Here is an 11961-nt window from a genome sequence, read left to right as displayed (position 1 = left end):
CAGGTGTTTCTACAAAATAGATAAGCGACAAGACTTTTGTCAGGGACTGTATAGGTACTGAGCATATGTGTGTAATTCAGGCCTGTGTGCAATAACAACAGAGTGTAAATTGTAATTTCTCCTTGTGGGATTGATAAAATATATATTATTATTATTAAAGGACACTTTTAGCGTCAATAAGGCCAAAAGCATATGACCAAGCGTCTGTATTTTATGCAAAGGGAGTGAGAATGTGTTAAAGACCTTTAACTGCTTCTCTATAGTGTGTTTTGTCTCACCATTTTGGGTTAGAAACCTAACAAAATGTTTATATCCTTCAACAATGCCTGCCTTTTTTAAAGGGCACCAGAACAAGCTTTGCCTCAACATTGACATGTTATTACCTTTTAAAGTTGTTGTGGTGTGTTAGCAAACCATTGCCTAGTTACACGTTCAGCAGACAGAGCAAGATTAGCAATCATTTGGACCTGTGTATCTGGACACCAGATGAATGTATGTCTCACTATTCATTGTCTTTTTAGCTCTGGTTTTGCTCTCCGAAAGCTCCTTAGCTGCTAAATGCTCCGCTAAATTCCCCACCATGTGGATCTGGTTGTCTATAGCTTCAAAAACAATGGCATCAATTTCTAATAAGCAGGCACATTTCCATGCAGTTCAATGAGTTAAAAAGGAACAATTTCAAATTAGCTCTCTGATCTGAGGCAGGCTCTGTAGTACCTGCTTCACTTAATCTATATCGAGTAAAAGATAAATAGCCCCAAGAGTAGTATATATTTCAAATGGCACACAATAAAGAGTGGAATGTTTCTTTATTCATACACTAGGCAGATCAAATGAAGCTTTGTTATTTTTACAATGCAAAATGCAATGTGAAATGCTAGATCAGTTGTTTTCTTTCAGTTGTGGTGCCTTCTCCCTTCCATTCAAAAAAAAATCTAATCTAAGAAAAGCCTATCTGCCAAAGAGAGGACATGTCTGAGCCTGTGCCTCGTAAACAAGATAGCCCAAGATAAGGTAAAAAAGGGACCTTTGGCAAAGCAAAGGGCAAATATTGATTTGGCATATTATGTTCTTTTTCTTTGACTGGAGAGTTTTACGCAAGAACGTTATCTAAAGCATTGCTAGAGCATTGCAGAATCATCTTTAAACTAACTTGTTATTTACCAAAGTGTGTTGCTATTATCCCATTTCCAATGTGTTTTATTGTAGCCTATATTTCACTCTCTTTATCTTATTTTAATGTTGGGTATTTTAGTTTCTGTACATTCATTGGTAAAGAGCATGCATGTTCAGAAAGTCTCTTCACAGTATAAATACAGGTTAAAAAGTAACTTCCCACCAAAGAGCTGCACGATACAGTCATTTATCAGTACAGCAGCTCCACTGTAAACATTTACTGACTCACTTTCTATCTATATGATACCAAACAGTTAGAAGAGTCAAAACCTTGCCAAAGTGGAATGCATGGTGAATCCTTAAGCTTGCCAAAAGTGGGCATTGGCCCCTGGCCTACTTCCTTCCCCTTACTTTCAGTGTTGTTGCTAGGGCCACACCCTATCTTCAAAGTCAGGCCTCATTTTGATCTCAACTACACACTTGTAACACATAAATAAGGCATCCTGTGATGGCCCTGGAGTTGCAATCTCACTGTTTTGGCCACTATGTTCATTTTGCTTCAAAGCCGGGGCGCGTTTCATGGTGGGCCCAGTATTTATAGGTACTAACAACCTCAGCGTGTTATGTGGTGTGACAGTCTGAGATGGAGTGGGTGCTTTTTCTAAAAGTCCATCAGCATGTCCGAGAAGATCAAAGATTAATAGCAATAAAAAAAAAGCTAGCAGACAGTGGCTATAAAAAAAGCACAATAGTGAGGATGTTACCTTGTACATGTCTTCATATTTCAAGAAGAGGACATTAGAGTCGTTACGATGTTCCCAAAATTCCTGAACATGTTCAAACCAGGAACCATATCCCACTTGAGAGAGAGAAATAGAGAAACATACAGCTACATTACAGTGTTCTGGAGACAAAACAGTAAAGGAGTTCACTGACTTGAAACCAGATATGACCCAGTGTTCCAGTCTTCCTCCATACTTACGCTTGTCATGCATGAAGCGCCGGCAGAACTCCTGGAAGGTTCCCCGGTAGCTCATGGTCCTGAGAGAGCGGTGGAACTGGTAGTAAGACACCACCAGGTCCTTAGGGTTACGAGCCATGTAGATCACCTAAAAGAGAACCACAGGATACATAATGGGAGTCCTAATAAAATGCTGTTGTTGGAGAACAGTACATTTCAATTCAATTCAGTTTTATTTCTATAGCACTAAATCACAACAGTTATCTCATTGTACTTTTCATAAAAGAGCAGGTCTAGACCATACTCTGTGATATTATTTATAATATTATATATATATATATATATATATATATATATATATATATATTAGATATACATCTTTAGGGTAGAGTGAGGAGGAGGAACATGCAGCAAAGGGCCACAGGTTGAAATCGAACACTTATTTTAATTTAGACTTTATTCCATATTACATACAAATGTATAACTGTGCCACTTTGCTCAGAACCCGTGCACTATTACATTATTCGTGGCAATCTGTTTTTTGCACATATTCCACTAAATGTATTGTCATGGTTGGCGGAGAAGGTTGGACCCAAATGCTGAGACGACAGGTGAGGTAATGAGCTTGAGAGCGTCCCCAAAACAGCAGGTCAAAAAATGAAGAAACCAGATGAACAGAAACCAAGGGAAAAATCAGGAGACAGACAGAGAGATTCATAGCACGCTGACACAGGTACATACAACAAGGATCTGACACAAGACAAGGGAAGCACAAAGACTAAATACACAGGGTGAGGAGGTAACGAGAGACAGGTGACACTAGGTTCAGGAACAGGTGGAACACATCAGGCTCTGTAGTACCTGCTTCACTCAATCTATATCGAGTAAAAGATAAATAGCCCCAAGAGTAATATATATTTCAAATGGCACACAATAAAGAGTGGAATGTTTCTTTATTCATACACTAGGCAGATCAAATGAAGCTTTGTTATTTTTACAATGCAAAATGCAATGTGAAATGCTAGATCAGTTGTTTTCTTTCAGGCATAGAGATTCATAGCACGCTGACACAGGTACATACAACAAGGATCTGACACAAGACAAGGGAAGCACAAAGACTAAATACACAGGGTGAGGAGGTAACGAGAGACAGGTGACACTAGGTTCAGGAACAGGTGGAACACATCAGGGTGGGGCAGACGAAACACAAGGCAGGTAGTAAAGCCTAAAAGACTAAGGAGGAAAACAGACTTCAAAATAAAACAAGAAACAGAAAATCAAGACAATCAAAGGGACACACAAGACAGGAAGTACAACTAGACAAGACAAGGGAGGAAACACGGACCAAACCATAAACCAGGAAACAGAACAAAAACCCAATCAATACAGTACAGAAGCATACACAAGAAATAGGAAAATACAGGAAACAGAAACAATCACAACATGTATATGTACAGTATGTACATTGGCAGGTTATTGTTCTGTAAACAGCTGGTTTCAATTTTCTACTTATTCTTTGCTCTCCTCTTTATCTGCGTGTAGACGGTGTTGATGCATTGACTTCAACTCTACCTTAAAATATAGCTACCAAATCTGAAAAGGTCTAAATAAGCATCTTAATGCAACGGAAAGTCATGGCTACTAGGGGTGGGAATCACCAGACGCCTCCCGATACGATATCATCACGATACTTATGCCACGATACAATATTATTGCGATTTCCCAATTTCAAATGCTGTCCCCAAAACGTAAACATCTGTTTTAGTTCTCTGTTTGTTCAACTCACTTCAATTTTATTGCTTCAAAATGGGAAAAATTGACCAACACATGTATAATAAAAGATCCACACTTGGCGCCTGTGTATTGATACAGTATTGCCACTGAAAATATTGCAACACTATGCTGTATTAATTATTTCCCCCACCCCTAATGGCTAGTTGACTGACCTTGGCCTCTCCATTGTGCATGGCCGTGGGGAGGAATCGATAGGGAAGATGGCTTTTGATCAGACGAGGGGACGTCAGCTCCTGTGGAAAAAAAGGCAAAGTTAAAACTTATTACTAAAGCATGTGCAGAGGCTAAGTCCAAGTGTACCACGGGTAGAGTAATTGTGCACTTTTTACCTTTTTGATCAGTGTGTGTGAGTGTGTGCGTGTGTGTGTGTGTGTGTGTGTGTGCGTGTGTGTGCGTGTGTGTGTGTGTTCAGATGATCTTATATAGTAGTACCAAAATACAAATTTCCAGTTTGTCGCACTGAACACTGATAAAAAAAAATCAACCAGATGACATGAAATATATTATTATTATTATTATTATTATTATTATTATTATTATTATTATATTGAATGAGTGTAATCATTCTATTGATTAGTTAACAGTAGGGCTGCAACTAATGTTACTTAATTACTTAATTAATCTGTCGATTATTTTCCCGATTAATTGAGAAGTCGACAAAATGTCAGAAAAGGGTGAGAAATGTGAATCAGTGTTTTCCAAAGCCCAAGATGACGTCCTCAAATGTCTTGCTCAAAGACATTTAGTTTAAATGTAAATGTGCTGTATTTATATAGCACTTTCCAGTCTTAACAACTGCTCAAAGCACTTTTACATCTACAGGAAACATTCACCATTCACACATATTCATACACTGTGGCCGGGGCTGCCGTACAAGTTGCCACCTGCTCATCAGATAAACATTCGTACACGTTCACACTGCGATGCGCAGCACCGGGGGCAACTCGGGGTTCAGTGTCTTGACCAAGGACACTTCGACAATGACTGCAGGGGCGGGGATTGAACCAACGACCTTCTGATTGGCAGGCAACCGCTCTATCACTGAGCCACAGCCGCCCCAGTTTACTGTCACAGAGGAGTGAAGAAACTAAAAAAATTTCACATCTAAGAAGAATCAGAGACTTCCAAATAGTTGCCCATAGTTTTAAGTTGACAGCTAATTGATTAATCTTCGCAGCTCTGATTTATGGCATACATATGTCAGTTAAAATTGTACCATAGGTTTTTTGGTTAGGACCAGCGCTCAGACAGAGAAGCTCCAGTCACAAAGTGGAAAAACAGGACATCACAAAGAAAAACTATCTTTGTGGACATGTCGGCGTATTTTACTCTGAATAGACACTGGTGTCCCAGTTTTGGTGCCAAAGTTCAGTGTCAGAACAGCCCAGGGAACACCGTGAGTCCAACAACCTGGAGCTAGATTCAGGTAATGTGCATACATGTTGAAATGCCCCTCCAGTAATGTGTCTGCAGGCGTTGTCTGTGGATTCTGTACATTGTGTACTTTCAGCTGCCTGCGGCCTCAGAGCCCAGATTAGCGTGACTCACCAACTCCATGTGCATTGAACTGAGGCATGACACACTGTGGACAAATAGTATGGACACAGAAAACCTGGAAAAGTTATGGAGTTTCTAGTCTGGCTGGTCCATAAGCTGCCATAGACCCAGAACCCCTGCAGTCCGGAAATGAAAAAATGAATGAGTGCTAACCTGATTTCAGCTCCATTACCTGTATGATGTCCAGGCCAGGTTGGGGGTACTCTAAGACAGGCAGCTGTTCATCAATGTTCATAAGGCCGATCTCATCTGGGTCTGCTCCCTGACTCACTAGATACACAACCTCCTGAAGTAGACTAGTGCCTGCGAGGAGAGGGAAGAGAGCCAGAGTTCAATCAGTCCTGGGACGTCAGGGAGAGAACAAGGAAGGTGGTTGTCAATGTAACAAAAATCTAGATATTCAGTCTGGTATGTTCCAGTTTTTCTAGGCAGGTTCATTTGTATAGTGGCTTTCACCAAAGCAATTAAACATGCGTTACATAAGACATGTGAAAGAAACACAAAGCTAAGTAACATGACAGATAAAAGGGTTAAAAAGAAGACAAAGTAGAAGCAGTGACTAAGTACATGTACTAAACTTAAATACAAATTTGAAGTATCTGTACTTTACCTGAATCTTTGCTTTTTATGCCACGTTCTAGTACTCCGTTACATTTGTACTTTTTACTCCACTACATTCATCCACTCCACTACATTCACTAGTTACTTACAAATTAACATGTTTTCACACAAAACACATGTAGTTTATAGTTTTTAAAATACAATGTTTTTTTATGAATTAAACTAACCAACAATTTAACGGCTACAGGTTCAGCTAAAATGATTAGACCATAAAACACATAAGTGTTTGGATCATTTCCAGTTTCTAAAATGGAAGGATTTTTCTGCATTGAGTACTTTGAAATTACATTTTCCTTTCCTACTTTTACTTAAGGACTTCTACTTGTAACAGAGCATTTTTACCGCGTGTTATTAGTACTTTTACTTGAGTAAAGGATCTGAGTACTTCTTCCACCGCTGGTGGTTGTACACAGGGGATGAACTTAATACAAATAAGACAGAGTTGAATCCAAACCAGCTGTAATGTTAGATGAAACTGGTGTGATCCAACCTGGTCTCAAACCAGTTTGTGAAACGTTATTTTGATTTATTGATTTGAGTACGTCCCAATTTTCGAACGTGACCATTTCACAAACTGCCATGACACTGGGCTTCTCTGGGGGAAATGAGCCTTCCCCCAGAGAAGTGAAGCTTTTCAGTACTACTTGCTATTATTTCTGTGATCACAAAATAGGCTTCCCATTGAAATACATACATCACTTCAAAATTCATAATCAATGCATGAAAATAACAAAATTAACGTGACCCATACACAAATCAATGGATTAAATAATGTGAGTATTTCACAAACTGCCATGAGACTTGGCTGTGTGATTACACACAAGCACCAAACTAGTGTTTCTTTAGATTATTAACCCTTGCGTTGTCCTTGGGTCAAATTTGACCCATTTTACATCAGAATTATGGGTTTCTTTGAACCAAATTGCCTCAAAATAACACGAATGCTTGGATGTACATTGTATGGAAGCCATGTTTCATTCTTGGCAGGTGAAATTAATGATTACTTTCATTGTGGGTATTTGAAATAAACTGTGATCCACTCAACATCCTCTGATCTTAACTATCATCAAAAAGCGTCAAAAAACATTAAAAAAGAGCCAAATAAAAAGCTAATTTGCAATTTTTACCCAGAAGGATAACAAGTCCCCAGACAACACAAAGGTTAAAGAGAAGAATCGGTTGCAAAGTGAAAAATCTAGCTGCAAAGGACATCAAGCGGTACAATCCAATGGGGGGCAAAAGCTAAAAGGAGAGTGAATTTTGGACTTGCTTTCCTCCAGGTGTTGTGTTTTTGGATGTTCTGTCCCCAAGTGACCCAAAAAAATACAAATACACGGAGCTTTGAAAAAGTATTCCATTTATTTACCATTGCACAGTGGCACGGACTCACAACGGATAATTTAGATGAAGAAAAGAGACTCCATGCAGCAGAATCAGACACATCATCTTTTATATTCCACGCATTCTTCCTCCTTGTCAAAACCTAAATTACCCACAATGCAACTACTTCAGTCAGCCTCAATTAGAAATACCAAACAATTCCTGCATTCCTGTATTAAAACACAGTATGTCTCATCATGAGACTACTTTATTTTTGTTGTCAGATCCCTCCATTTTTATCACATCATATGAATTCAGCATCAATAGTTTTTTAATAAGCAATAACAGCAGCCCTTGTTCTCAGAGGAAGATCATGTGTAGGCCGCAGTATGCTGTATATGTTGCCTCAGGCTGGCCACATGCTGGCTGTGAAACCCAAAAAATCATGTCACCAAGCTAGAAAACAAAGCTTTTATTTATTGTTTGAGCCAGTTGCATGTATCGCTTCACTGCATGCATGAAAGGGTCCATATGCATCATCAAAATTCGTAGAAATGTTTCTCGACAGAAGCCTATGCTGTTGTTTTCAGCTAAAATGACAACTGCTAATTCTAGATTTGATCAGCTGTAGCTAGCTATCCTAAAATCAGGTTATCTACATGAGTTAACCACAGATTACCGCTGATTCTTTTTAATGTTTCCAGCTGATTCCCCTGTAAAAAGGTCTTAAATAAACGCTTTACGGCTGCATACACATGCAGTTAAAGACAGAGATTGATTGATGTCTTAGGCAAAAAGTTAAAATCGTCATCAGTTGATGATCAATGTAGAAGACAGGTAAGCAGCCGCTATTAACCCAAAACTATTTTTTGTTGGTTCTAGAAGGAGTGGACTTCAGAATGTCTGCTGAATTGTCTATTCTACAAACATTAGTTGTGCTTCATATGGTTGACACTGGACGGACGCTCATCAGGATTGTGAGACTTGCCAGTAGTCTGGATCAACAGAATTAAACAACCAGCATAATGGGCTGACATGGTGCCCCTCATCTACGGCTCTCTATAGCTATTTTTCCATCCACACATTTTTATCCGAATTAAGTGATATTGAATCAAAAATACCTTACGGAAACAGTAAAATTTGATGAATATCAACTCAAAAGAAATACGTTCGGTCTCATCGGATTTTTTCTTGATTGATACACGGCTTATGCGATAAACGCTGATGGAAACGTTATTTTACAAATAAATAATGAATTGCAATTAAGTTTTAGGTCATTTTATGGTTGCAACCTGCCACAAAACACAGAAGAAGAAGTTTTAGTTCATTTCCCCCAGTATTTCCTCTCTGTTTGCACACATGGCGGGTGTCAACAAGGACAGATGGAAGTGGACGGACGAGGAGACGAGAGACTGTCTGAATTTGTTTTATCAGGAACTCGCAAAAGAAATGGTCTACAAGGTTAGGACAAGCCGTGGGACATCCTGTGGAGTAAATGGAAGCGAGACATGTCTCAAAAAAGAGTCTCGCAGCGGCAAGTTGCATCTGCATCATCATAGCAATGTGTTGATAGCGTTGTTGTTTTCTTATTATAGCTCGATATGTTGCATATCAGCTGACACATAAGCACTATTATAACTTATAATATTGATCATGTGTTGGTAGACACAATCTACGAGCGATCCGTTTTGTCTGGCGTGATCCATTTTGTCTAAAAAAACTTTGTTCGCAAAAGTTTGCTTGAATGTTGTGTGATTCAGTGCAAAAATGAATGGAAACACCTAAAATGTCTAAAATCAATTCAATATTCCAATTTGATCGCAAAAAACGTGTGATGTCATTACGCACAGGTTTTTATTGGCTTAAAAGCAGTTGGATGGAAACCCACTTTCACCAGCTTTATTCACATGAGTTTTTTTTACTGAACTTTAAATAATTTGATTGAAGTGGATGGAAACTTAGCTACTCTTGCCATTCTCAAATTCTGTTTGCTTTGGAACACGACAACAAACTTTGAGCTACACACTATAAATGGCGAGTTTTGAAAAAAATTGGCATTGTGCAGCAAGGCAGGCCGGCTTGGTTCTTTTAGGGAGTGACGAATGTGTCCGTGGCATTTACTACTATACATTGCTATGGACGAAGTACACACACTAAGTCCTTCCTGAGACCATTTTGTAGAGCAATCGGAGCTTAGCGCTGCCCAAGACCATTGTGATTGAAACAAATGCAAAACAACCCAGACCATTTTCTTTTTTATCCTTGAAAGTATGCGTGGTGGATCCAGACCTTATTCCACAGTGCTGTGGAGATAGGTCTGGCAATGCGAGACTAAGTTTCTAGTGTAACCGATTGGTTAAAGTTTGGTCACGTGAAATGTCACCTGACCGATACGGAAATAAAGGCTTTGCCGGTAAGAGCTGAATGTCTTTTTCCTTCTGCTGCTGCTTCCTCGCGTGCTGGGTTTGGGCCAAGCGTTCGGTGTGTCTTGTGCGGGTCTCTGGATGATACAGCCAAGGTGAGTTGTGTGACATGTGCTGCACAGTTCGCCAGATAGCTATCAAGGGTACTAACTGCTGTCTGTTTTTGTTCATACAGCCAAGCCAATCCGAGTCCTAGTGTCACTGCTGTTTTGCCTTGGTCAGACTATATTGCCTACGTCAGACTGTGTGTCTACCTTAGATTATTTTACTCACGTGTTAAAATTTATAAGCGCCCGTATGTTTCACGTGTTACTGATTGTGCTTTATGGTGGTTTTGGGAGAACGTTTGTCCGGGTCTGGGTGTTTTCGTCCTAGCGACTTTTAATCAGGTCATAGCGTTGGTAAACTTAATGGTTGTGTCAGCTAGTGGTTAACAGGTGGTGAACTATAACGAACTGATCTTAAGTATATTGCATGATTTTAACGTTGTGATATTTGCATGTGGTGTTTTTATTGATGGTGTAAATTCAGTTATACACGCCACCTGATAACATTGTAGCAACCAGTTGTTTTAATTAGTTCTTTTCAAATTTGTTAAATACTTTTACCAGAACAATTTCACTTCTCCCGGGCCCTAAATATTTGTGTCTTTTGTTTTCCTTATTACATTAGTTGTGTTAATTATTTGTTCTTTTATAGTTAATGTTTAAGTAAATGTTGGTTTTCGTTGAGTTTATAATCAATCATTTTGCATAGTTAAACTTAACCACACCTCTGATCTCCTCTGTGGCCTTGCCTGTGTTGTGGGAATCCCTGGGACTGTTAATAATCAAGTTCATATGTTAAACTCTTTGGGTGAAAGTCCCAAGGTGGCGTTGTCGAAGTATAAATTGCTAAATTTGGCTAAGCCCTCCATTGGGCCTGGTTACACTAGTCTTCTGCCAACTCTGCTATTCCGGGCTAGCTAGTTAGCTAGCTGGCTGGTCAATGCTTGTCAAATGTACACATCATTGGCAAGATGGCACTGTGTCGTGCGGCAGCCTGTTGCAGCAGCTCCTGATTGTATGCGTGTTTTGTGTGTTTAATAGTCACTTTATTTTTATTTAGTTTTTAGTTTTTAAGTGTTGTACAGCTGTGTGAAAGGATGGAGCCTGTAAATTTCTGAACGTTTCTTTTAGTTTTATTCTTACTTTGGTCGTGTTTTGTGACTTCATGTTACGCTCAAGGCAGCGGGGCTATTGTTTACACACGCAATCAGCTGATAGCGCTGTGTGGACCTGTGCTGCTGCCGAGGGCCAAACATGAAATCCCGAAGGAACTACGAAGGAGACGCCGGGGTTGCAGAGGAGGAATAAAACGTAAAGAAAATAGAAGAAAACACAGGCCTGCCGTCCCAGAGATCATTATGGGGAATGTACAGTCTCTGGGGAAGAAGACGGACGAACTAGCAGCGCTCATCAGAACCCAGAGGGAGTTCCGCGAGTGCAGCTTACTGTGTTTTACCGAGACATGGCTGCACTCGCACATCCTAGACCATGGTGTAGCGGTAACCGGCTTTTTGAACGTTCGGGCAGACAGGAACGTTATAGGAAGCGGTAAGAAGACTGGAGGGGGGTTTGCACTCTATGTGTGTGAAAAGTGGTGCAACCTGGGACATGTGAACGTTTCTGTAACCCGGACATTGAACTGCTGGCTGTGGGGTTTCGTCCGTACTATCTACCGAGGAAGTTTACGTCCGCCATAATGATCGCTGTCTACATTCCACCGTCTGCTGATGCGGAGGCATACGCTGACGTCATTCACACCACGGTCTCACGACTCCAGACGCAGCAGCCCAACGCCTTCATTGCTATCTCTGGGGATTTTAATCATGCTTCTCTGGATAAATCCCTCCCGGACTTTCAACAATACATTAACTGCCCCACAAGAGAAAATAAAACTTTGGACCTCCTGTATGCAAATGCTAAGGATGCATACAGTGCCCTCCCCCCTTGGCAAATCAGATCACAATCTTGTCTTGCTGTCTCCTATGTATGTTTCTTGTGTCCTGCGGCAGCCTGTCCACAAAAGCACTTTGAGGAGGTGGACTACGGAGGCTGAGGAGGTGGACTCAGGAGGCTGAGGATGCACTGCAGGACTGCTTGGAGTCTACAGACTGGAGCGTGCTCT

The 11961-nt window shown here is 40.2% G+C and overlaps 1 protein-coding gene and 1 long non-coding RNA gene across 3 annotated transcripts in view; one reads left to right on the top strand and one right to left on the bottom strand.

The window, feature by feature from the left end:
* Positions 1-6448, top strand: part of LOC116673155 (uncharacterized) — a 13526-nt gene extending 7078 nt beyond the window's left edge. The window contains exons 2-3 of the long non-coding RNA XR_004327771.1: positions 5292-5297; positions 6363-6448. This is a non-coding gene — a long non-coding RNA (uncharacterized LOC116673155). The remainder of the gene's footprint in view (positions 1-5291; positions 5298-6362) is intronic.
* Positions 1-11961, bottom strand: part of sult4a1 (sulfotransferase family 4A, member 1) — a 68605-nt gene that overhangs the window by 38594 nt on the left and 18050 nt on the right. For both annotated transcript variants that reach the window (XM_032505320.1, XM_032505319.1), the window contains exons 2-5: positions 5601-5731; positions 4024-4104; positions 2099-2225; positions 1881-1975 (exon numbers count right to left, since the gene is read on the bottom strand). In XM_032505320.1, coding sequence (XP_032361211.1) covers positions 1881-1975; positions 2099-2225; positions 4024-4104; positions 5601-5731 — 434 coding nt within the window. The remainder of the gene's footprint in view (positions 1-1880; positions 1976-2098; positions 2226-4023; positions 4105-5600; positions 5732-11961) is intronic.

This window comes from Etheostoma spectabile, chromosome 23 (assembly GCF_008692095.1).
Source record: "Etheostoma spectabile isolate EspeVRDwgs_2016 chromosome 23, UIUC_Espe_1.0, whole genome shotgun sequence".
Classification (NCBI taxonomy): Eukaryota; Metazoa; Chordata; class Actinopteri; order Perciformes; family Percidae; genus Etheostoma; species Etheostoma spectabile.
This window is presented reverse-complemented; position numbering and strand designations above follow the sequence as displayed.